At 43.4% G+C, this 27680-nt stretch overlaps 1 protein-coding gene across 2 annotated transcripts in view; it reads right to left on the reverse strand.

Annotated features, from left to right (window-relative positions):
• Positions 1 to 19262: 19262 nt before the first annotated feature.
• Positions 19263 to 27680, reverse strand: part of trim71 (tripartite motif containing 71, E3 ubiquitin protein ligase) — a 58541-nt gene continuing 50123 nt past the window's right edge. For both annotated transcript variants that reach the window (XM_078543984.1, XM_078543983.1), the window contains one exon: positions 19263 to 26611. In XM_078543984.1, coding sequence (XP_078400110.1) covers positions 25160 to 26611 — 1452 coding nt within the window. In that variant the 3' untranslated portion in view covers positions 19263 to 25159. The remainder of the gene's footprint in view (positions 26612 to 27680) is intronic.

Consider the following 27680-nt stretch of genomic DNA (forward strand, 5'->3'; position numbering starts at 1 on the left):
AGTTAAAGCCTGACACTGAGCCGAAGGTGGAGATACTAGGACAGATGACTAAAATTGGATGAAAGAAAGAGTTAGGTTCTAAGGAGCATCTTAAAAGGGGACAGAAAGGTACAAAGCAAAGGCTTAGGCAGGGAATTCCAAAACTGAGGATTATGGTAGCTGAAGGCTGGCAATGATGTGTCCTGAAAAGCTGATCACCGCCACAAATTACTTATGGGCATATTGAACTTTTTAAGGAAGACGTGTGTGTTTTTAAAGCAATACAAGCAAGGACACTGAGCAAAAGATGGCTGATAATGTAAAGTGACCACTTTCCAGAAAATTCCTATGTGGATTCTCCTGACAGACATGTCCTGAAAGAGCATGAAATGTCACACCTGAAAAGGTGTCATGGCCTTCTTCAGAGACGCTTGAAAGGGAGATAAGAAAGGTGCAAAAGACTGAACTAGTCACCCCTGCAGTTTCAAGCAAAATCTCTCGCTCTCTGGAGGCAAGGCTTAGCAGAAGCCACAATCAGAAAGGAAATAGGACAGCTTCTTCAGCCAACCTGCAGAACCAAGCGGCTCCAAACTAACTGCAGAACTGCCAAAGTCAGCTCTACTGGAATCACAAAACTTGACAGCTGCAATGTACCACCTTCGACACCTCACAGTCAAGCCAAAGACTGATTCGTATATATCTTTTTAACTTTTTTTTAGACTCTTAGCTTCTCATTTCTGATTTGTGTGTATCTGTGTTGCATTTTTATTATTTTTCTCAGGTTTTAGTAACTAATAAACTTACCCTTTTTTCGACTCAAGAAAACCTGGTTAAATTGGCTCCTTCCCAAAAACTAAATACATTTGGACTGGGAAAAGATATCCATGGGGGGAAGAGATTTAAATGTGATGTGTTAATGGACTGGGAGCCAATGTAGATCACTGCGCACAGTGGGTGTCCCAGATCTGGCGTGAGTTAAGATATGGGATTTGGAAGAACTCCTGTTTACGGAGAGAAAAATGACTTTAATTATCCAGTATCATTCACAACATCCCAAAGCAGTTAACAGCCATTGAAGCACTTTTTGAAGTATAGTCAATATTGTAATGAAGGAAATGCAGCAGCCAATTTGCACATAGCACTAAATACCAATATATAATGGCCAGATAATCTGTTTTTTGTGATGACTGAGGGATAAATATAGGACAGGACACCAGGAATAACTCCCCTGCTCTTCTTTGAAGAAGGAATGCACTACCTGAGAGTGTGATGGAGGCAGGATCAATCAAGGCATTCACAAGGGAATTAGATTCTTTTCCAGAAAGGAAGAACGTAGACTACGGCGTCAGGAAGATATAATAATTTTCATAGTGTTATTGGAATTTATTGCAGAGTCATAGTGGGGTCTGTGTCTCTGTGTGTGTGTGTGTATGTGTGTGTATGTGTGTGACGGTGGAGGGGGGGACTTAATTGAATTAAAGGCAGCTGGCCTGAAGGCTTTGATGTATCAGAAGATAAGCTAGATTTGAAATGTTAAATAGGTAAACATGGGGGAAGTTTTAGGATGTAAGGTGTAAAGGGAACAATTGCATTTTTAAATAAACCAGACTAGCTTGAATTCAGAAGAGGGAGTGAAATATTACGCCTAGCCAGGAGAAGTTAAGAAACAGTGTGTTTATTTTTCCCAAAGATTACTGGTAAAATTGGTACTATGATAGATTTCATTATTAGAGAGGTAAAAGTCCAAAGACATAGTGAAACAATAGGAATTTGCATTCAAGGGGGAAAATATGTATAAAGGAGAGAAGGCTGTGTATAGGGTGGGCATTCTAAGATCTAACAAGTGTGAAAAGCCTTCAGCATCTAAGCCTCAAGCTGCTGTCTACAAAGAACTGAAGTTAAGAAAACTCACTTTGAATTGGATTGTTCATGGTATCGTGTTTCTTTGCCTGAGTCTTTTTAAAATCTATGTGTCTTACTGCTGCCTTAACACAAGTGTAACTGGGAGTTATATTAACTAGGGGATTTAGAAGTCATCATAATAGTAGTTTGTATGTGCTTAAAATCATTTCTTCTATTAATAAAGGTTTAATTTAGTTTTGTAAGAAACCTATAAGACTTGGTGGTCTTATTATGACTGAATTCAAGGCACATATCTCAAAATTTATACAAATTGCAAAACAGTTATGGCAGTTGTTTCAAGTTTCCCTTTGGGATTTGAGCAACTCGGCATTTACCATCTGCCTGTCATGACAACAGGGAGAAGGTGAGAAAATGGTACTAGGTGAATTGTTCTTTCAGAGGGCCAACACAGACATGACAGGCTGAATAGCCTCCTTCAGTGTCGTAACCATTCTGTGATTGCCATGCAATGTATTACATCCATCTGAGAGGACAGACGGGGCCCGAGTTTAATGTCTCATTTGAATGATGGCACAGCAGTCCCTCAGTACTTCACAAAGTGACAGTATCGATTCTATCCTCAAGGTAACACCTCCAACAGAGTGTTGACATAGATTCCGTGCTCAGGTCTCTGGAGTGGGACTTGAACCCACAACCTTTTGACCCAGAGGCAAGAGTGCTACTAACCAATGGTTGCCTTCTAGGATGGAAGGTGGGAGGCAACCACAAGATCACTGGCATAGTCAAGTCTAGAATCATCAAAGACAACGATGAGGGTTTCTCATGGATTGAGACAGGGGTGGAGACATGAGATATTCCAAAGCTGGAGGAAGTAATGAGGTAAGTATCTGGATTGGAATAAGCAAGGTTGATGAGTTGGAAAGCAGGGTGAGGGGGATAGACCTCCAGTCCAGTGACACTCTGGATGTGATGGTGATAGAGCTGAACTAGACTCCAGGAGCAGAATGAAACAGATGAAACACCATGGTGTTGACTTATCGGGTGTTCCACAACAGTATAAGGTTAGATCCGAGGTATCATCAACGGTGATTAGCACGAGGATAACCTAAGAATTAGTTTGGAGGGGAGAGGTCAATGATCTGAAAGGTCCCATGGCAGATTTAAACCATGTCCCTTTCTCAGCTGATTTTGGGCCTGCTTTTCATTTTCATCCTTCAGAACCCTTCAGGGTTAATCATTTTAAATCGGTTTCTGACCTCTTTGACATCTTCAGACAATGACAGCCCAAGTGATAAACCTGATACTGTGAATCACCTTGACTTTGGCTTTTATTTATATGGAATCCTTTAAGAAAATAACATTTTGTGATACAGCATATGAGTAATTTACATACGAAATAGGCGCAGAAGCAGGCCATTCGGCCCCTCAACCCATTCAATAAGATCATGGCTGATCTGTTTGTGTTTCAAATTCCACATTCCCATCTACCTTTGATAACCTTTGATTCTCTTGCCTAACAAGAATCCATCTATCTCTGCCTTAAAAATATTCAATGACCCTGCCCCCACCGCCTTCTGAGGCTGAGAATTCCAAAATCGCATAACCCCATGAGAGAAAAAAATTCTCATCTGTCCTAAAAGGGCAGCCCCCAATTTTAAAACAGTGCCCTCTAGTTTTGGACTCACCCACACATCCCTTCCACGTCCACCTTGTCAAGGCCGTTCAGGGTCTTATATACTTCAATCATTCACCCCTCGCCCTTCTGAACTCCAGTGGAAACAAACCCAGTCTATCTAACCTTTCCTCATAAGGCAACCCGCTCATTCCAGCTATCAATCTAGTAAATCTCCTCTGAACCATCTCCAGGGCATTTAGAGCCAGGACATGCGGTGAATGCAGCAATGCTTGGGAAGGATGGGTGACTTTATGGTTCCCAAAGCTCTCCACCACTGGGATAGCAACAAACTAAGACAAAGGCAAAAGGCAGCGCCAAAATGATACATTTAATTAGACAAAATAGGGAAGGGGGCAGAACAAAAGGGGGTGAAATTTAATGCAGACAAATATAAAATGCAGCACGCAGGAAGTGTGCAGGAGGGCAGGCCAGGAGCAGTACCAGACATACCTAAAAATGAGGTGTCAACCTGGTGAGGCTACAACACAGGACTACTTGCGTGCCAAACAGCATAAGCAGCAAGTGATAGACAGAACTAAGTGATCCCATAACCAACGCATCAGATCTAAGCTCTGCAGTCCTGCCACATCCAGTCATGAATGGTGGTGGACAATTAAACAACTCACTGGAGGAGGGGGCTGCACAAATATCCCCATTCTCAATGATAGGGGAGCCCAGCACATCAGTGCAAAAGATAAGGCTGAAGCATTTGCTACAACCTTCAGCCGGAAGTGCCAAGTAGGTGATCCCTCTTCGCCTCCTCCAGAGGTCCCCGGCATCACAGATGTCAGCCTTCAGCCAATTCGATTCACTCCATGTGATATCAAGAAATGGCTGAAGGCACTGGATACTGCAAAGGCTATGGGCCCTGACAATACTACTGAAGACTTGTGTTCCAGAACTTGCTGCGCCCCTGGCCAAGCTGTTCCAGTACAGCTACAACACTGGCATCTACCCGGGTATGTGGAAATTGTCCAGGTATGTCCTGTACACAAAAAACAGGGCAAATCCAACCTGACCAATTACCGCCCCATCAGTCCACACTCGATCATCAGTAAAGTGATGGAAGGGGTCATCAACAGTGCTATCAAGCGGCACTTGCTTAGCAATAACCTGCTTACTGATGCTCAGTTTGGGTTCCACCAGGGCCTCTCAGCTCCTGACCTCATTACAGCCTTGGTTCAAACATGGACAAAAGAGCTGAACTCCTGAGGTGAGGTGAGAGTGACTGCCCTTGACATCAGGGCTGCATTTGAACGAGTATGGCATCAAGGAGCCCTAGCAAAACTTGAGTCAATGAGAATCAGGGGGAAAACTCTCCACCGTTTGGAGTCATACCTAACACAAAGGAAGATGGTTGTGATTGTTTGAGGTCAGTCATCTCAGCTCCAGGACATCACTGCAGGAGTTACTCAGGGTAGTATCCTTGGCCAAACCATCTTCAGCTGCTTCATCAATGACCTTCCTTCCATCATAAGGTCAGAAGTGGGGATGTTCGCTGATGTTTGCACAATGTTCAGCACCATTCACGACTCCACAGATACTGAAGCTGTCCATATTCAAATGCAGCAAGACCTGGACAATATCCAGGCTTGGGCTGACAAGTGGCAGGCAACATTTGCACCACACAAGTGCCAGGCAATGACCATCTCCAACAAGAAGGAATCTAACCATCGCCCCTTGACATTCAATGCCATTACCATCACTGAATCCCCCACTATCAACATTCTGGGGGTTACCATTGACCAGAAACTGAACTGGACTAGCCATATAAATACTATGGCTACAAGAGCAGGTCAGAGGCTCGGAATCCTGCGTCGAGTAACTCACCTCCTGACTCCCTAAAGCCTGTCCACAAGGCACAAGTCAGGAGTGTGATCGAATACTCTCCACTTGCCTGGGTGTGTGCAGCTCCCACAACACTCAAGAAGGTTGACACTGTCCAGGACAAAGCAGCCCATTTGATTGAACCCACATCCACAAACATTCCCTCCCTCCACCACCAATGCACAGTAGCAGCAGAGTGTACCAACTACAAGGTGCACTGCAGGAACTCACCAAGGCCCCTTATACAGCATCTTCCAAACCCACAACCACTACCATCTAGATGGACAAGGGCAGCAGATAGGTGGGAACACTACCAACTAGAGGTTCCCCTCCAAGTCACCATCCTGACTTGGAAATATATCGGCCATTCCTTTACTGTCGCTGGGTCAAAATCCTGGAACTCCCTCCCTAACAGCACTGTGGGTGTATCTACACCACATGGACTGCAGCGTTCAAGAGGGCAGCTCACCACCACCTTCTCAAGGGCAACTAGGGATGGGCAATAAATGCTGGCCCAGCCAGCGAAGCCCACATCCCATGAATGATAAGAAAAGTGGAGGCCAAGCACAAACAGCAGAAGGAGTGGACCAAAATCCAAGCATTCCACCCACCCCATCAAACACTAGCTGCCCCACCCGTGGCAGAGTGTGCAGATCCAGCATTGGACATTTTAGTCACCTCAGGATCCACAACCCCAGAGAGGAAGACAGTCATCCTCGGTCCCGAGGTACTGCCTAAGAAGAAGAAGAAGCTCTGGCCCGAGAACATCTCGAGTATTGTGCCTATTCTTGGTCAGCAAGATACAAAGAAAGGGTTCTAGACACAGTGCAAATAAAAGGTAAAAACAGTGCAGGCTCGAGCTGCAAGGCCAATCCCCAGTGAGACCACACCTTGAGTCCTCCATACAGTTTGGTCTCCTTATTTAAGAAAGGATATCTTTGCATTGAAGCAGTTCGGAGAAGGTTCACTAGGATGCTAGTGTCATTTGAGGGAAGGTTGAGCAAGTTGAGCCTATACTCATTGGAGTTTAGAAGAATGAGAGGTGATCTTATTGAAACTTAAAATTCTGAGGGGGCTTGACTGAGTAGATAGTGAGAGGATGTTTCCTCTTGTGGGTGAATCGAGAACTAGGAGACACAGTTTCAGAATAAGGGGTCTCCCATTTAAGATGAAGGTGAGGAGAATTTTTTCTCTCAGAGGGTCGGTAGTCTTTGGAATACTCTCCCCCAGAGAGCAGTGGCGGCTGGCTCACTGAAGATATTCAAGGCTGAATTAGATGGATTTTTGATCCACAAGGGAGTCATAGGTCATGGGGAGGGGGGGGTGGAGGGGAGACAGGAAAGTGGTGTTGAGGCCACAATCAAAGCAGCCATGATCTTATTTGCTGGTGGAGTAAGCTTGATGGGCCGAATTGCCTACTCCTGCACCTATTTTTTATGTTCTTATGTTTCAATGTTCAATGTCTGAGAAGCGGCCATTCCTTCCTCAGAGTCAATACCATCATCCTTACACTGCAGCACACATCATGCAGCCCCTGACTGTAGCTCCCACAGCATCAAGAGCTGAGCCCCACTGAGCAGGACACTCCCATGTTTAATTCTCAGCATATGCTGAATTACTGATCTCAGCCAGGGTGCCAGTAAGAATTGATTCGAAACATTAACTGTATTCCTCTCCTCAGATGCTGTCAGACCTGCTGAGTTTTTCCAGGTATTTTTATTTTTGTGCCAGTAAGAATGGTCCAAAATGACCTGATCGCCAGAGGCAACTCAGCTGAAGTCATGACCAGCCGAGCCCAGTCAGAAGTGGGAATACTGGGTGAGAACTTGATCGGGCTTGACTGCGATGCCCCCACAGTCAAATATCCCACTAATGCTCACTGTCAGAGTCACAAATGGTGAATGCCGCTTGGATAGGTACCGGATGCCAGCGTGCACACAGCCAACATTAACTCGTGAAAAATACCCCTGCCTTCAGGAGAGGGGCAGGTGAAAGAGAAATCTCTGCATCCTCCCACGGTTGCTAGCTGCTGAGCTGTGCTGGGAACAGTGGACAGGGAAGGATATATTTCTGTTGAAGAGTCATACGGACTCAAAACGTTAACTGCGTTCCTCTCCGCAGATGCTGTCAGACCTGCTGAGTTTTTCCAGGTATTTTTATTTTTGTTAAGGATATATTTCAGTTGCAGTCACTCTCCATGGTCAAACAGCCAGCTCCCACCCACATCTGACGACAGCCTCTTGGGTCAGGTGGCAGGAGGAAGCAGAGAGAGGAGAAAAATAAACACATTCTCCAGCCTGAGTTAAAATCCTAATGTATCTTCATGGATGAATCCTTAATGTTCTTCTGCTAATGGCGTCTGGGCAGGAACCCTGCTCCCCTCCCCCCCACCAACCCCCGCCAGCATCTCTCCCAAATAAACAAATTGCCCTTTGCAAAATGCAAAGTGTGGAATGTGAATTGCCCCTGTGAGGCAAGCTGTATCCCAAAGTGCAAGTTGTAAATAGAAACAGGTCAGATGTCCCTGTGCAGAATTTTGGAGAACAATCTCTTGTGACAGACACAACAAATAACACTTACTAGTGAAATGGTCAAGAGCTAAGTGCTTTGCCCTTCCTGCCTCCTCTTTATCTGTTTATTTGTTCCATGTGGTGCCAGCTTCAGTATTCCCAGAAGTTAAATTCCCAGATTTTAGAGACGAAAAGAGTTCCCTGCACAAATTTGTCAGAAACAACCAGCCTGTATTAGCCAACAGTCTTCCAGTGGCACCATGCAGCTCAGAAAATTGGGATTTGTTCCTGGGACAAAACAGATATAGAGGCACTGGAGCGAGTGCAGCTAAAGATTTACAAAGGACAATATCATTATTGAGAGTTTGTGCCTCTCAGGAAAGATTGAACAGGCTGGGGAGCCTCTCTCTAGAAAAGAGAAGACCTGATGGAAGGTGGCCTTCAAAATTATTAAAGGGTTTGATGGGGGGGAGATATAGAGAGGATGGGCCAAATTTTCAATCGAGGCCAGGGGTCCGGATCGGAGCTGGGCTGGCCTGCAATTTGCCAGTCATGCTGCTTCCCCGCCACAATCCCGACCCTGAGCCATTTTCAAAGAGGTTAACTAGTGGTGGGTAGGCAATTGTCTGCAAATTGATTTAATTCAGAGGCCTATTATTAAGGACCCGTTCCTATGCCAATGTCCAGTTCAATATGGTGAGCTCAGGGCAGGAAGTTGGGAACGACTGTTCATGCGAGGGGCCCCCCTCCCTCTGCACACGTAATGGCCGCTGGGCCACTGGGTGTCCACTGGAAGCATTACAACTTCTGGATCATGGCCAGGCAGTGCGGCCTTTTTAAAAATCAATAAAACTTACCTACACCAGTCTCAATCTCTCTCTCCATCTTCAGATTGGTAACTCCAACCTTGGCTGATGTGGCTGCCGATTTCTTGGGTCCCATTGGCCCTCCAGCCTCAGGAACCTGCTCGCCATCCCTTATTGGATGGTGAGCTCATTCCCTTGCCTTTAATCAGCTCCCCATTTTAACGTAACCAGTGGGTGTGTCTATAACATATGGGGTCGGGACCCGGAACTAACCCCATGTCAGGTTCTTGACCCCTGAATGAAAATTCAGTCCAGTGTTTCTACTTGTGGGGAAAGTCAAAGCCAGGCACCATCAATATAAGACGGTCGTTAATAAATCCAATAGGGAGTTCAGGAGAAACTTCATAATCCAGAGAGTAGCTAGACTGTAGAATTCACTGCCACAAGGAGTAGTTGCGGTGAAGCGCAGGGAGACATTTAACTAGGTGCACGAGGAGACAGGAGTAGAAGGACATGCTGATAGGATCGGATGATGTAAAGTGGGATGAGGCTCATGTGCAGCAGAAACACCAGCAGAGACCAGCTGGGCTGAAAGTCCTGTTTCTGTGCTGTACATTCAATATAATTTTATGTAAAAGATCTCATGGCACTATTCAAAGAAGAGCAAAGGAATTCTCCCCGGTGTCCTGGCCAATAATGATCCCTCAACCAATCCCCAAAACATTTATTACTTATCATCTGATTGTTGTTTGTGGGAGCTTGCTGTGCACAAATTGGCTGCCGTATTTGCTACAGTGCAACAATGACAACACTTCATTGGTTCTAAAGATCTTTGGGACAACGCATGAGCTCAGGAAAGGCAGGCGCTGTCTAAATACAATTCCATTCTTTTTCTTTCCAAGCTCAGGCAGGATTGGGATTGGCCATGATGCCCCATGTGGCCAACTAGCTCACTGTCATGAGAAATGCATTGGAGAAGTGGGAGTTTCTCGTGTGACTGTATCCTAGCCTGAGGAGGGGAGAAGGCTGACACACAGGGGGAAGAAAATCAACCTTTCTCTTGTCAACTTTCTCTACAGGATCGGATCAGCTACTCAGAGGCTGCTTCCTTTTCAAGCTAAAAGGTTTCAGCCCGGAACAAAAAGAGGAGACATGACTATGAGTTCAGTTTACAGCCAGGATAACACTCAAGTGTTGCTGCTTCCAGACGATTAATGGTGCCAAATGCCGATTGAGGTAATTGGCTTTTATGGTTGACAAACACACAGAATTCCAGTTGGAGAGAGAGCAGTAATACATACCCACAGGGTGATAAATGGAGATAGTTCCCTACACAGCCATCAACCCCTTCTCGAACAAGATGAGAGCTTAAAAATACTGTAGCCAAATGACATCTGTCATTCAGTGAGACCCTCCTCCCTCTTTGAAGCAGTTTGCAGTCCCTTTGATTTACAAGTAAGAACAACTTGAAGGGCCTGTCTCCATGTGTTCCATCAGACGTGTGATGTGAACACCAAAAAGGGTTTCTTTTCTCTTTCAACCACCACCCCCCTCCACCCCCTTGTTTTCTTTTAAAGGAGTATTGTAACAAGGAGTTTCAATCCTGGAATTCCTCATGACAATGGCTCTTTAACAGACAGGGCAATGGAGGATCTACACAGTTTTTCTGTCAGCCCGCTGTACAGTACAGCCTCGCTGAGACAAAGAGCGGGGCCTGCTCTTTGTGAACGAGCACCATGGAATCCATTACAAAGGTAGAAATGCCAGGAATTCCCATTCAGTGGAGAGCGAGCAGCCCCTTTCAGATGGAAGAACTTTGAAAGCGGCAGTGTCAAAAATAAATGGGAAGATCAAACACAGCAAAGCCAAGCCAGGGTTTTTTTTTTGGTGCTGTGGTGTCGGGTTTGACAAAAGCCGGAGGGTCGTCTGAAGCAACAGAAGCGTGATGGTCAAATGCCTCCCTGTTTTCAATCACACTGCATTCTAACTGGTCGAAAGCATGAGCTTTCTCAGCTCCCGCTGATGCTCTGCTGGTTTGGACAGTGAGCTGGACATCTCTGGGTTCGATCTCTGGTCTGCGTTGAACTAGCTGATCTCAGGGACGGTGCACTGCACGCTATAAATACAAGGCCTCACTGCTCCAGTGACCTCTACTGGAGACTTGCCTGTGTGGACACTGAGGGAGGACAGGGAAGGAACAGGAGGCGGCCATTCAGCCCCTCGAGCCATTCCGCTATTCAATTAGATCACGGCTGATCAGAGTTCCAATTTCCACTAGCCTTTATGTGAAGAAGTACTTCCTGACCTGACATTAGCCCTGAACCGCCTAACTCTAATTTTAAGACAATGCCTCTTTGTCATGACCTCTGACCTGGAAATTGGTTTCTCTCTATCTACCCTTGAACGAGCAGCAAACCAACAAGAAACTTTTGATGGATAATGGTCACCTGGGGTGAGGTACCTGTGAGGTTGCCAACTGTGATTAAAAGTATTCTGGAGGTTTCATCACATGACTTGCCGTCTCTCTCCCCTCCCCCCCCCCCCCCCCCAAGCACCAGGCATTAGTTGGCCAACACATCCATCCTTGTGACATACTGCCTTCCTACACCAATTGGAAAGCAAAAAGTCTCATTACCCAATTGGATGATGCTTGACTGTCAGCCAAACAGTCTTTTCTCCCCCAACACTTTCTAATAGTTTTATATCTGGTAAAGAAACTTCAAAAGAAACTATCTTTTTTAACATCCTGATGACTTTTCTCCAGAGTTGCACACAGCAGTGCCCTGGAGATTGACCTTCAATTCCTGGAGACTCCAGGCCAATCCTGGAGGGTTGGCAACCCCCCCGAGCCGAGTGTGAGTACCAATGCTTTCGAGAGAGGGAAATTGGTAGTGGTGGGCACAGGGAGAGTGGGGTTGGGATAATTAAGAGACCATGCCTCCAAAGGGTTTCAGATAAACATTTACAGAGCAGATAGTCTTCATTGTGACTGGGGAGCACATAGTTCCCATTCCATTAGCTTTCCAACCCCAGTCCAGGGCTTCTTCAACTGGGTGTAATGGGAGCAACAAATGCTGGCTCAGAGTAGATATTGGAGTCAGGCAACAGACGGCCATTTCTGGCTTCTTGTTTTAACTCTCCTTTCTCTGCATCCATGGAAACCGGGGTGGCGGGGGAGGGGCTTGAAGAAACAACACCAATCTGTATTTATCTAGCACCTTTAATGTAGTCAGTGTGTCCCAAGGCACTTCAACAGGAGCATTATCAGACAAAAATTGCCACAAAACCACACACAGCCTTAAAGGTGGAAAGCGAGGTAGAGAGGCGGAAAGGTGCAGGGAGGGAATTCCAGAGCTTCAGGCACAGGCAGCTGAAGGTCAGGCCACCAATGGTGGAGTGATTAAAATCAGGGATGTTCAAGAGGCTAGAATTTGAGGAGTGCTGACATTTTGGAGGGCTGTGAGGCTGGAGGCTGCAAAGATAGGAAGGGGGCAAGGCCATGGAGGGATTTGAAAACAAGGATGAGAATTTTATGGCTACGATTAGAGAGATAAGAATGGAACCAGGTGAGAGCAGTCCCACCCAGCTGGATGGCAGTGGAGAGACGTTGGAGAGGGTGGTGTGGTCAACTGTGTCAGAGGCTGCAGGCAGGTCGAGAAGGACGATGAGGGGAAGTTTACCTTTGTCACATAGGATGGTAAGAGCCTTTTCTATATTGTGAAACCTGATTGGAGGGATTGAAACATGGAGTTTGGGAAAAGATGGGCTTGGATTTGGGGGCGGGGGTTGGGGGGGGAGGTAGAGGAGAGGTGTTGGTGACTTCATGTTCCAGGACCTGAGAGAAAAGGGATGTTGGAGATGGGCTGGCAGTTTGCAAGGGCAGTGGGCCCAATGGCTGGCTTTTTGAGAAGGGGGTGATGACAAACATTCTGAGCTGTGTGGCCATGAGGTCATACAGCAACCCAAACATCCCCAAGTTGCCCATGCACAAGTCGGCCCTGTTAAGTGACAATGTGTGTACAGCAACAGAAAAAGATTTAACAGGGTCAAACACTTAAATCACCTGCGCACTCAAAACGGAACGGAAACGTGGGCGGAGACTGATACAAGGCAGTGATCAGAGACGGCCTTATTGGTAATTGATACAATGGCACCAGCGAGACCACGTGAGATAGCGGGGTCCACTGGGGTGGACATGAATATGGGTCTAGATTTAGAGAGGGAATTCCAGATCTCAGAGTTTAGGCAGCTGAAGGCACAGCCACCAATGGTGGACAGATTAAAATCAGGGATGCCAGGAGGTCAGAATTGGAGGAGTGCACATATCTCATGGAATGTGGAGCTGAAGGTTACAGGGATTGGGAGGGCCAAGGGAGAGATAATGAACTTAGGATGTGAATTTTAAAAGTAGGCATTGCTTATCCAGGAGCCAATAAACACAGGGGTAATAAGTGAATGGGATTTGATGAGAGTTAGGGCACAGGAAGCAGAGTTTTGGATGACCTCAAGCCTACAGAGGGTGGAAGATGGGACCTGCCTGGCTGAACTTATTTTTTCCTATCTTGACTTCCTCATCCAGTCTCTTCCTACCACGACTCTTCTGATGCCCTACATCGCTTCAATAGTTTCCAAGTTTCCTGGCTCTAACCGTCTCCGCTTCACTATGGATGCCCAATCCCTCTACACCTCCTTTCTCAACCAGAATGCTTGAGGGCTCTCCACTTCCCAACCAGTCCCCATCCATCATTCCACCTGGCTGAGCTTGTTCTCACATTGAACAATTTCTCCTTCCAACTCCACTCACTTCCTCCAAATAAATGATGTTGCTCTGAGTATCTGCATGGGTCCTAGCCGCCATTTTTGTGGAATATGTGGAACATTCCTTATTCCAGTTCTACTCGGGTCTCCTCTCTCCCTCTTTTTTTTGATACATTGATGACTGGATCAGTGCTGCTTCCTGCCCCTGAACTGGAAAATTTCATTGACTTTGTTTCCAATTTCCACCTTTTCTCACCTTCACCGGATCATCCCGACTGTTCCCTTCTCTTCCCGGACTTCTGTCTCCATTTCTGGGGATAGGCTACCAACTAATATTCACAATAGATCCACTGACTCCCACAGACACATTAACTTCACTTCCTTGTACCCCTCTTCATGTAAAGATCTCTATTCCACTCTCCCAATTTCTCAGTCTTCATCGCATCTATTCAGAAGATGCTACCTTCAACACTAGTGTTTTTGATGTGTCTTTTTTTCGTCAACGGAGGATCCTCCACCCCACCATGGTTAACTGTGTCCAATCTATTTCACGAACTTCTGCTCTCACCCCTTCCCCTCCCTCCTAGAACGACAATAAGGTTCCCCTTGTCCTCACCTTCCACCCCCCAGCCTCCACGTTCACTGGACCATCCTCCACAAACAGCTTGAGGCCACCACCAAACACATCTTCCCTTGCCTTCCCCATTCAGCATTCCGAAGAGACCATTCCCTCTGCATCACCCTGGTTCACTCCTCAGGCAACTATCCCTCCCTTCCCACAGTACCTTTCCATGCAAGCACAGGGAAATGCAACTTTAACCTCCTCCTGTCTCACCTTCCAAGGCCCAAATACTCCTCGCAAGTGAAACAGTAATTTACTTGTGCTTCTTTCAATTTAGTATACTGTATTTGCTGCTTATGCGATATGATCTACATTGGCGAGACCAAAGGTGGACTCGGTGATAGAACAGCTCTGTTCAGTTCGCAAGAATGACCATAAGCTTCTTGCTGCTTATTTAAATTCACCACCTTGCTCCCTCTTTGACCTATCCACTGGCTACTTGTGTTCCAACGCTTGATACAAGTTTGAAATCAACTCCTGTTTCGACGCAGGACCCTATAACCCATTTTTGATTATAATCTCTACCTCCATTTTGTTTTTCTTTCACTGGTTCAGTTTGTTCTCGTTTCTTCCTTTATTCTTTCATGTTGCATTCGGATGCTGTCCCACCATTCATACCTCATCTGGACAAGTTTTGTTTCTTTACTATGCCCATTCCCACTCCCTTTGGCTTTCGTGCATTGGAACCTTTGGTCATTGAATCTCTTCTGCCCTCCACCCTAATATAGACCCTCCCTTTTGTTCTTCCTCCACTCCCCCCCCACCCCGCGTCCCTTGCTCAAAACCTATTAAATTTCAGTCTTGCCTCACCGGTCAGGAATGCATTGGAAATCATGGCTAGAGATATGAATGAGGTTTCAGCAGATAAGCTGAGACAAGGGAGCGAAGTCAGGCAATGTTGCAGAGGTGGTCCTAGTGATGGAACAGATGTGTGGTCAGAAACTCAACTCTGGGTCAAATATTACACCAAGGTTGCAAGCAATCTGGTTCAGTCTAAGCAAGTTTCCAGAGGGTGGGATAAAGGCAATTGCATGGAGTATGTGGTAGGAACCAAAGACAATGGCTCCCAACATTTAATTGGAGAAAATAATTCAATACCGGACATCAGACAATCAATATGACATTTCAGAGACAGTGGAAGTGTTGAGAGAGGTGGTTGTGAGGTAGATCCTGGTGTCATTAGCGACATGTGAAATTGAACGCTGTGCTTTTGAATTATGTTGCCAAGGAGCAGTATATAGATGAGAAATAAGAGGACCAAGGATAAATTCTTGAGATAACAGCGTGGGAGCAGGAAGAGAAGCCATTGCAAGTGATATTCTGGTGGCTATGATTAGATAGGTAAAAATGGAACCAGGAGAGAGCAGTCCTACCTAGCTGGATGACAAGGGAGAGGCATTGGAGGACAATGGTGTGGCCAACTGTGTCAAGGCTGCAGAAGGATGAGAAAGTTTGCCTTCATCACAGTCACATAGAATCATTTATGACTTTGATAAGGACTGTTTCTGAACTATAGCCGGGCAGAAACTTGATTGGAGGGATTCAAACATGGGAGTTCGAGTAAAGATGGTCACGGACTTGGAAGGCAACATGTTTGAGAACTTTGGAGAGGAAAGTGAGGTTGAAGAAAGGACAGTAGTTTGCAAGGATGGTGGGGGCAAAGGTGGTTTTTTTGACAATGGTGATGGCAGCAGATTTAAGAGAGGAACAGCTGAAGAGAAAGAACTGTTCACAATATTAGCTTGTATGAGGACCAGGAGGGAAAGTGGTTAGCAGTTATTATTTTCTTCTATGTATGCAGGCATAGGTTTTACTCTTATTTTATTTATTCGTGAGATGTGGGCATCACTGGCTAGGCCAGCATTTATTACCCCATCCCTAATTACCCTTGAGAAGGTGGTGGTGAGCTGCCTTCTTGAACTGCTGCAGTCCATCTGGTGTAGGTACACCCACAGTGCTGTTAGTGAGGGAGTTCCAAGATTTTGACCAGTGACAGTGAAGGAACAGCGATGTCTTTCCAAGTCAGGATGGTGAGCAGATTGGAGGGGAACTTCCAGGTGGTGATGTCCCCATGTGTCTGCTGCCCTTGTCCTTTTTAGGGTTGGAAGGGGGTGGACATGCCCCTTCAGTCAGCAAAGGACAGGGTCCTACACAGGACCCTGTGAATATGTGGTTTCTAGCATGTGTTAAGTGAGCCACACTGAATCTTAAATTGGTTTTCAGTGTAATTCTTAGGATTATTTAGCAAGTGCTATCCAATTGCAGAATCACATCTAATGTTGGACACAATGTTGACTTTTGCAAGTGAGAGCTGGTAGGGTACAGTTGGTACCTTGCTTGTTGTGAATAGCTGAAGGGACATGCCGTTTGATACGATTCACCAGCTGTTGGGACTTACAGCCTACATACCTGGCATCACATCAGCATTGAAATTCAGGTACATCACTCATTTGTGAGATAGGCAGAACGATTATCAGTTGGACATGCAGTATGGCTCACTTACATATGCTAGAAGCCACATGTATTCACACACAGGGCCCTGTCCTTTGCTGACAGAAGAAACATATCCACGCATCGTGCCTTTTTCAACTAACAAAAGCTTAGGACAGCCATTCCCTGGTTCAAACTCCATGGAACGCCTTGACCAGAATCAACCTGCCTGGCTTGAATTTGACAGCTTGGCAGTTAACTGTTCTGTGCTACATTCTCCATGGCAATGCCTCTACCAGAGTCCACTTGCCAACCAATCAGCATTCATTGCATGCAGTATAAATTGTTGTTCCTTTTACTGTTATTTCTTGCGAGCTATCCTGATGAGTGCAAGACAAAAAGCTTTGATAACATGTTTTTTTCAGCAATACTCAAGTTCTGTACTACCAAATTTTTAGCTATGTGGTTAGAATGGAGAAGGTAGGGCTGTTCTTCTTAGAGAAGGTTCAGAAGAGATTTGATAGAGGTGTTCAAAATCATGAGATATAGTAGAGAGAAACTGTTCCCTTTGGCTGAAAGGTCATGACTAGAGAACACTGATTTAAAGTGATTGGCAAAAGAATTAAAGGCAACATGACGAAATACTTTTTACACGAGTGGTTACGATCTTGATTGTGCTGCATGAAATGGTGGTGAAGGCACTTTCAATTGTGGCTTTCAAAAGGCAATTGGATAAATACCTGAAGGGAAAAATTGAGAGAGTAAAGGTGAAAGGGCAAAGGGAATAGAACTAGCAAAATTGAGCCTCAATGGGCCAAACCATCTTCTGTGCTGTAACTATTCTTTGATTCTGCATTTGAATCATGTCTTGGTTTTTAAGTCAGATTTCTTGAATTCACATCTGCAAATGTCAGTTAATCATTTGGCACCTGAGTATATAACCAATTCCACAAGCTGCATCACATTGTACATGCCTTGGATTGCAGTTGCCATGGTAGTGCATTTAAACTTTCCGAAGCACTCACTTGGTTTGTGAAACCAAATTTTCTTCCGTTACATTCAGTATTTCATCACTTGGGAAAAGATACCTGAAGGTAACAAGGACGTAATTTACTGTGGTTTTGTAAACACATACTGTTGTGGTTAATTTGTGTGCCATGAATTGAGATTAGAGGATCTGGAACTTTTGCAGATGTCCAAGCAGACATGGTAAGAGCCTCACACCAGTTTGATAACTTACTAGGTGAAGCTCTAAGTACAGTTCTAGTGACATGCTTCAAATTTTTAAACTATAATGCACCAAAACTGAAGTATCCTTTTCACCCTACAACCCTAAAAACTTTTTCCTCCATAATCCTTAATGCTGTTATTTGTCATTGTCGCTGGTACTTCACTGACTTGCCTCCTTTTTGTTGGGAATCGGGACACAGGGTGCAAGGTGTACCAAGGGGCACCTGAAATTTAAAATGGAAGCTTATAAAACCAAATAGAGGGCTGAAGTACTTTACATGGGTTTCGCCAGCATTTATTGCATATACCTATCGCCCGAGGTGGTGGGCCTATAGTAGCTTGCTGGGCCACTTCAGAGGGGAATGGAGAGTTAGCCACATTGTTCTGGGTCTGAGTCACAAGAAGTGCGATCACAAAAGGATGGCAGATTTCCTTTCCTAAAGGGCATTAGTGAACCAGTGGAGTTTTACAGCAATCCAACTTTATGGGCACACAACTCGATTCTAGCAAAACTGCAGTTCAGATTCTCAAACTGCTTAAATTCCACCATGGCACTCATTCTCAAGGCCTGTGGATTACTAAAATAAAAGCAAAATATTGCAGATGCTAGAAATCAAGCAAAAACAGAGAATGCTGGCAGAACTCAGCAGGTCTAGCAGCATCTGTGGGGAGAGAAACAGTCAATGTTTTGAGTCCGTATGACCGTTCTTCAGAGCTCAAGTGTCATACGGGCTTGAAACGTTAACTCTGTTTCCCTCTCCACAGATGCTGCTAGACCTGCTGAGTTCTGCCAGCATTCTCTGTTTTTGTTCCTGTGGGTTACTAATTCAGTAGCAATAATCACTACACTGTCATACTTTGTTTAAGGCAGGTTTAGGTTAGATTCTGGGGATGGCATTTCAATGACACTGACGCATTGTTATAATCCACGAGTACAATAAGTAGTGACACTAGTCTACTCTAGCAGCCCGAGTACTTGCAGCTACAGAAATCTGGGAATAATGCAACATTACAAGCCCTAGGTTCACATATTCCTGAATTGAAAAGTTCATAAAAGCTTTAAACGTGAGTGCTTTATAAGGGTTGTTTGCTCATTTTTGATAGCTCATGTCCATTTTCTAGCTGGTAAGATACTTGCTCCAATACTTGAGCCGATTAGGAAAAAGTGCAACATCCATACAATACAGTGAGGGATTAGCGCTCGAGCTATTTCAATCAGCTGGGGTCCATTGATTAGGACATCATGATCTCTTTGTAATTGCTCCCGATATAACCTATTAGGACTTGCGTAGCAAAAAATTTTTTTCCCCCAATACGTATGACTTCACATCTGCTTTTAAACCATTAACAGCTTTCATTTCGTGTAAGAATATGAAGAAATTAAATGTGCAAGGACTTCAATTTAACCAAGATCAAACGCTTCATTTAGATATGTTGCGATTTACATGAAATTTGTGTCTCTGCTCATTTCCATCCATTATATCACATGAAATCCTGAAGCTACAGTTGTACATAGTGCACGGATTTAACACAACTCATGAAAAAAACTGCATAAGAATGCATCAATTGTAAACAAATTTTATTGAACTTTCATCCAGATAAAAATTGCACAAACATCAATTTTTAGGCTTTCAAACACACAGGAATAAGAAGTGTTCCAGGTCAGTAAACCTCATTCTTTGGTGCAGAGGCTGGATCTTACAATTAGAGGTAAATTATACAAAAGGGCGAAACAAAAAAATTACCCGTCACCTTACTGTAAAGACAACCCCAAGAGGAATTTTCTTTGAAAACAAACACTTTTCTGGTAGTCTAGGACCCCAATTTCCCCTCTCCTTTAAGCAGTGGTAACCACCGATGAACATTAAATGCTGGGTTGTTGTACAACAGTAGCTTAAACAATACTGCTCGGACATCTTTAAATACAGAAACAGGCTCCGTCATTTTGAGGCACTTGTCTAAGTTTGAGAAAAGGGCCTTTGACCACTTGCACCAGACATTTTAATGCTATCCCCTTAATCTAGAACACAGACTACAAAGTTAAAATTAGAAAAAGAAAAACAGAGGCAATAAGCAAAATCACTTCTTACACAACTCAATAGAACATTTGATTTTACTGTAGCTCTGCCTCTGTAAAATAATCTGAGCCCAGAACTTGGTTTCACCGTTTTTAGAAAACAGCGAAAACTTCTTTAAGCTATATATTACGTCTTCTCAGCCAGGATTTCTGGATCTTGGACCAGACACTTAAATTCTCAAGAATAAATTTTGAATAAAGTCTGCTTAACTAGTGGTTTGAAACCCAGTTTCACAATATAAAAAAAACAACTTAAGCACTTCATAAAATCAGTTCACAAAAACAATTTGTTTAAACAAACAGCACATCAGGTGCTCCCACTATCAGCTGGGGTCACATTTTGTCAATGAAAAAGTCAACAACTCCTTTGTCTACATTTTAACAACATCCAACTATTTGGTGTGTGAAACGGGTTATTAAATTTCTGATCATTCAGCTTTGAATAAACTGCACTGAATTGTAATTGGTCAAACAAACCCTGCAAGACTTCAATTTGAATCTGCTGGCAAGCTTAGAAAATCAACTCCAAGTGCCCTTAATCACCAAACTTCTACTTTGCAAGTATGTACATGAATAAAGATCCAAACTGGCGATAATTCAACTGCTCCACAAACCTACTTTACCATTGACTCCTCCCCTGCCCCCAAGCATGGCACTGCCACCTCTTTCCAGCAATTAACCTGAACAGCCCCACGCTTTTGGTGCAAGCTGCATTTGACAAGTAGTAAAGGAAGACAGGAGGAATGCCACGTTATCAACTCAATAACTTTAATGAGAATCTCCAGTCATTTGACCAAAGCTCACCCATTTGCTGCCAACCTCTCACCTCCCAACAATGGAAGTGAAAAAACATGTTGGAACAGTGAAAGTAGGGTTAAACACCTGTTGGGGCAGTATGTTTACCAAGTTAGTGTGAACGAACCATCCCATATTTTTTAATGTATGTCTATATTCTATGTAAATATAACATAATCCATCTGTGCACAAAGGAGGTAGAGAGGTTTTTGTTTGGCCTGCCTGGTGATGTCACTAAATCAAATTACATAACTATTCATAGAATGGTACCATTCAACACAGAGCAGGGCTAGGTTGAAAACTAGTCACCTTAGTCACCTGCCATGAAGTTTTCCTGGAGCTTCCCTTTGATGCCACAAAGTTGATAAAAAATGCCAGGGAGCATGTGGTCTTTCATACTTGTAAATGCTATATTTTAAACAACGTTAATCCCCCATTAAGTTCAGAAGGAGTTGTGTTCATATTGTAGAGGGTTTTTGTTTTAAGTTGAACTTCAGATGCTATCAAACTGATGATCCCAACTGCATGCTGAATGGGATTCTCAAAAAGGTGGATGGAGGAGACAAACCAGTCACGTTTTTACGCCAACCATCATTCATATACTTTTGTTCAATGCCCTTTTCAGCAGCTGATTCATGGGTTGCATTAAAATCCCGATATCAAAAAAAACTGCACATTAGCTCCCGGTGCAAGCTATTCACCCAATGGCAAGTGAGCCAATTGGGTTCCAACATGAGGTAGTTTGAAGCTGCCGCGGAAAGAGGCACCGAGGTAGACAAAAGCCATTACCTAACAAGGCACCAGAACCACATCTTGCACCCCTATTACCCTCCAGAGATGGTAGGATCACTTCCCTGAGAATTATGTATCATTTAGACCCTAGTCTCTGAATTAATTGGCCTCTTGGGGTTCTGCAAGTTGATCTTTTGCTGAGGTTATTTGAGGTAAGGTACTGTGCCTGATTAGTTTAAGAATTGTGAACATAATCCATTAAGCACTTTTAGTGAACTCTCTGCATTTGCTTGTAAAGCTGTGTGAAATTGTTTTGTGAATACTCAAGCTAAACAGACTTTGGGGATTTGTCCAGTTACAAAGTTGGAAAGTGATGCGAGTTTTGAACACTCACAGCTCTGACCTAGCCAATTCAAAATGTAGAGAAAACTAAACGAAGATCATCTTAAGTTACCAACTGGATAGCAGACACAAGCCAAATAGAAAAGATTTAAAAAGGTGAATTTTTAAAATAAGGGCTTCAATGTCCCTCCTGGACTCAACCTGTAATTTGAAGTTTTATACTTGAAAAAGGTCCCTTAATGTTTCATATCAAAATATGGCCTCATGAAAAAAGAATGTTCAAAATATTAATCCAAAAGCAAGTTATGATTTTAACAACCATTCCACCCAATGTTTAGCTGACGACCTCATTACAAGCAACATGATCAGAGGGGCCATCACACTTTATACTAGTAAAGTTCACCATGAGCCATCAGGAAATGCAGAGTACTGAACTAGTTATCATAACTGCAATATTCTAGCCAGGAGGCCATTATGAATCCTACATCACACCAATACCTCAAACACAGTAACAGAAGATATATTTTGAACGTTTTAAATTTAGGGCATTTTTTTTAAAGAAGGTTCAATTTGGTTTGTGGATTTATTATTTTGCTATCCCAAGGGAACTCAAAACAGTAATAACAGATTTACCTGGTGTGAAAAGTTGATTTTTTTTTGAAGGCTGAATGTCTATTTTTAAAAATACCCCAAAAGTGGGGCTGACAAATATGTGCTTGTATCTTTAAATTTGTGCTAAAAAGGGGAAAAAATGGCTTCAAGGGATATCTCTAAGGCAGTCCACCCAAAGCTGTAACTGCATAAACCTCAAAGCTAAAGAGCACAGCATTCAAACGACAGGAATTAGACTTTGTAGTGTTTTATTTAATTCTAAAGACAAAGCCTATTTCATCCTTGAAAAGCTGGAGAGTTTAAATGTGTATTTTAAATTGATGGGCCCCTTAACAGTTTTGCATTAATCATTAACCACTGCTCATGAACAATTTCCCAATGTGTAAAACAAAAGCCATTCTATGCTACAACATCTAACCACGACATATTCAACCAACTGTTACAATCTGAAGCAGCACATTAGCCAGTTTCATCTTGAAAGCTAAATAGATCCATTAGGGAGCTTACAATAAAGTAGGATACTAACATTTATAAATGGAGACTGCTCCACACAAATTCTGAAGTAATTTCCAATCTTACTGAAGATTAACCAAAAACAGCCAACCACCCCCACACTAGGGGGCTGTGGACCTCAATTTACATTAATGCTACCCCTCATTTCAGATTTCCCATTACAATTTTACTGACCAGCATGCCCCTTCCTTCCATGCTGCCAAGAATTCAAAAGTAAAGCATTGCTTCAACCAGCTCAGGGGATTGATAAAACAGCCAAATTGATGCAAGTTTTAAATAAACAGCAGCTCTTGCATTTGAACCCTGAACGACAAAGGATTGAGGTAAGGTCCAACTGCATTTGTTCATTCTTAAGCCCCTTGGGTTTGAGGAGCTGGCCTAGATATGTTGTTCCAATACTGACCATGTCACTTTTGATCCAAACTGAAGCCACACAGCCCTCTGATTAAGTGAAGAAAACAGTGCCATATTTGAAAATCACCAACCTTCACAGCTTTAAACGTTTGGACCCCCTTCCTTCCCAAAAAGCAATGCTCACTCATTATTATAAAGATGGAATGTGTCATTTTTGTAGACTGCAGCATGGCTGCAAGTAACTGGCAGGCAAATGGCTAAGAAGTGAAATGGAAATGGGATTGTGCCTTTAATTCTGGTCACCAAACTAGCAAGGCAGGAACACTAATGGAGTATCTTAGCAGGTGTGATGAAACTGGCTCAGAGTTAAAATTATACAATTTATGGTGTTAACCACTTCTAGGTTTTGCAAAAATATTCAGTGTGGTTTCTGTAAAATGTCAAGTTTTTTTGCTGCGGTTCCTAGATTGTAAAAATACTGTTTTTCTTTTCCTAAAATCTGTATTTAAAGAGAAGGCTGTGAAGGAAATCATTTGCATAAACTTAATTTAAAAGTTTTAAAGAGACGTCGTCTCATTTCTAAACTAATTGGTCACTTTTGGGCTACAGGAAAAATGGAAGATTCAGAGCTGGAAATAAATCCATGGATTCTACCAATGTTCCTACCACTACAGCATATATATATATTTCCTTAACTATTAGATACAACCAGAATCCTGGCAGAATATTCACATAACAGCGCTGTTACAATCAGCAATTATTGCCCGTCCTTATGGGTCTTTACAAGTGTTACTACTGCTCCAGCGCACGACACACACAAACCATTACAATAATGCCCTCCAAAGAACTGACTTATTTTCTACATAAGGACAGGACAACATAACCCCATTGTCTAAATCCCACCAGTAAAGAGCTGGTCAGTCCTTGATGCATTTTACAATATTTTTGTGATAAAGCTATCACTTCCAAATACATTAGTTCTCAATGAAGCACTGGATGATTTAAAAACCTTCCCCATTTAGAAAGCTTGGCATTGAGAACCAATTGGATCTTCCAAGTTAGGTGTTCATTTCAGTTTATGGCATCTGTAACAGTGCGTGTGCATCCAAGCAGTACCACACCCAAAGCAGGACCAGTAGACTTTCTCCACCCTGAACTCATTTTTCTGCAGATTCCCAATCAGGACTAAACAACACCCAAGGAAAAAGTGATACTGTCTTTTAAATCAGCCAATTCACACTTCCAACACAAAGTAATACTGCCTCCGAAACCAAATCCAGCCTACCAATTCAGTAGGAAATTGATTTTATACCGGTACCTGAGGTAGCAGTTGAGGTAAATATAATTTGATTATCCCAGGTAATATACTTTGATCTTCAGGGTATCAAATGACAACCCAAATTTTCCTTACACAAATACCCCAAATAAACACTCAGAAGAACCCTCAACAACTTCTATGTTCACCATTATGTGCATCAGGCCAAAGAACATTACACCCTAAAAAACAAAAAAAAGAGGTATTTAGTTTACATTCAGGTGGAGCGTAGGGCTACATTCAGACGAGTTAGGGCTAAACATACGAGATATTCAATATCAAATAATCCCTGAAAACAAAATGTATGCAGGTAGGCAGCCAAAGCCTTTCAGTCACCCACAAATGGCCATTTTTTAGGCTATAGAAGTGGCCAATAGTCTTCCTACCTGAGAGATTTTTTTAAATAAAGCTACAGGACAATTTTAATACTAAGAAACAAGTCTTTGGATTCAGGTCATAAAGGCACCAATTGCCTGGACACATTTGCACAGTTCCATGGAAACATCCAAACATTAAGTTAGCCCAACATCTGCAGGCAGTGAGGTAGGTCTGCTATATATTTATGTAGTTTTGAAGTAGTCTCACAGCTCACACTTTACCAACATGAGGTAGATGACTGCAGCACAGAAAAAAAAACCTGTCTTCTCTAGGGAAAACAATTAAGACATTGTCCCTGAGCAACAAATCCACAATATAGAAAAACAAAGCACACAGCATTATTAAAACAAGAGGATACGATTGTTGCCAAAGTCGACGACTACTATCAGTCCATCTGGCATCAGGGCTATTCCGGACGGACGATCCATCTGCCCAAAACCACTGCCTTGGGTCCCGAATTTGCACAGGAAGTTGCCGTTTGGTTCAAAGATCTGAATGCGATGGTTCCTGGAGTCAGCCACAATGATGCGCCCTTCTTGGTCAATGGCTACACCCTGAGGTCGGAGGAACTGACCATTACTTGTGCCTTCAGAGCCAAGGAAGCGTGCAGACTGGAAGTCAGGATGGATTACCAGCAGACGGTGGTTGTTGAAATCTGTGACCACAAGGTGTCCTTCATGGTTAAAGGCCACTCCACGAGGAGAATCAAAGTGCTTCCACAAAGCTCCCTCAAAGCCATATTTACTTACAAAGTTTCCATCTGGGCCAAAAAGCTGAACTCTATGATTGCGAGTGTCAGACACTAGGATCTTTCCATCAGTATTGACTGCAACATCCCATGGGTAGTTGAATTGGCCATTCTTGCTTCCTTTCTCCCCAAACTTAAGGACAAACTGTCCTTCAAAGGTGAAAACTTGAATGCGGTGGTTGTCCTTATCAGCCACTACAATTCGACAATTTTGATCACAGGCAACACCAGCAGGACGATCAAACTGCCCAGGTCTGGCACCTGCTGTCCCAAACTTGTGGTGATAGGTTCCACTTGGTGTGAACACCTGAACGCGGTTGTTGCTACGGTCAGCGATGATAATATAGCCTTCTTTGTTGACACAAACACCCCATGGTCGGCAAAGTTGTCCATCTTCATCTCCTTCTCCGCCAAAGGAACAAATTGGAAGCCCAATTCCAGAGTAGTTGCGACCTGCTTTGACAATTACTCGAAAGGGGCTGTTCTCAATATGCTGGCCACGAATCGTCACTGAAACCACATGTTCTCCTTCTAGATGTGGGGAGTAACTAATTGTGTAGGTACCATCATGATGATCAAGAACATCAGCGCGAAAGAGACAGCCATCAGGTCCCATGATAACAACTACGACCAAATCGCCACCAGATGATCTTCCTTCACCAGTGTGATCCTTGGTGATTACAGTGAAGCTGCTCATTTTCCCACGTAATGCCCGTTTCAATCCCTCACCAGTAGCCGTAGATATTGGGGCATAGGCACTGCTACTGATTATGCCCAGTGACTTGATGGCTTTGTACAGAACACCATCAGGTGGAATGAAAGAAAGTGTGTCGTCGTCTTGAGGTTGAAGGAGGTTCCTAAGTTTCTTCAAGTCCTGGATTTGGACAAACATTTGTTCTTTTGCCAAGAGTACATCCACATCTCGCCCATCCAATAAGGCTTTCTGCACACAGTCTATAGTGCTCTCTAGCCTGTTTAAATTCTCACGCAGCGCTTCCACCTGAAGGTGCAGAGTCTTGGCCTTCATCTGCCGGATCTTTTCAACCTGTTCACGTAAAAAAAAGTGTTAGAATGCTGAACACTAATCTAACGATCTCACCCACCATATATAAGTAACTTTTTCACCCAACCAATTTTCTCCCCTTGTTGCAAAAAAAAAACATTTACTAACTGCTTGCCCCTGAGGGTTTGAGCATTTTGAGTTTTTTGTTTTTTAATATGAACACAGGGCAGACCCTGTCCTCACAAGACATCCAGATCTGGTGTTGTTCCAGTAGGGTTTGCTGGGTTAATAATCAAAATCAGATACCAAAGCCAACTTTCTTCTAAGTTAGGGGCACTGAATTCAAGGGAAACACCCAAACTCCCAGCAAAATTGAGATCAGTTCATCCTGGAAACTAGTGCTAATGTTTACGTTGTGCAAACAATGTAATGTTTTACTAAAAGCACTGAGCCCAAGTTTCAAACTGTCAGCAATGATTACCAAGGCAATAGTGAGGCAACTAGGTCTGGATCACTGGCCAACTTCTCAACATCACTAAATCAGATCATATGGTCTTATCTTATTGCCATTTGCTGCATAAATTGGTTGCAGCATTTCCTACAGTGATGACCCTTCAGAAGTACTTACTTAGCTGTAAAGCACTTTGGGACATCCTGAGGTTTTAAAGAAACTATATAGAATGATATTTCTTTACCCTTGTCTCCCCAGAATAAGTCCACAGGCTAAGTTTTAATACACCAATTTCTATATCCTTGTGTAGCCTTAAATATTCTACTGTATTTTTAATGATTTCTGTAGGTTATATATTCAAATTTAACCCCAACAGCAGTTAGATAATTCTCATTCTAATAGAATGTGGTTATAATTCACATGTAGATAGAGAATCATCTATTACAGCAATATTATTGATATCCAGAACGTAAAATTCCCCTTTATCCCTCTATTTAAACCGCTGGCTTCACAGATGCAGTGTGCTTTCTAAAATACTAACCTGGGTTTGCAAAGGGCATTTTTTCCCTCCACTTCTAAACCGTTTTCTGCTCCTCTCCCAAAGAGTTGGCTCACCTCCTTCATATACCAAATTGCAAAAGCCTCCATTATCGTACTCAA

Source organism: Cetorhinus maximus, chromosome 6, assembly GCF_964194155.1.
Source record: "Cetorhinus maximus chromosome 6, sCetMax3.hap1.1, whole genome shotgun sequence".
NCBI lineage: Eukaryota > Metazoa > Chordata > Chondrichthyes > Lamniformes > Cetorhinidae > Cetorhinus > Cetorhinus maximus.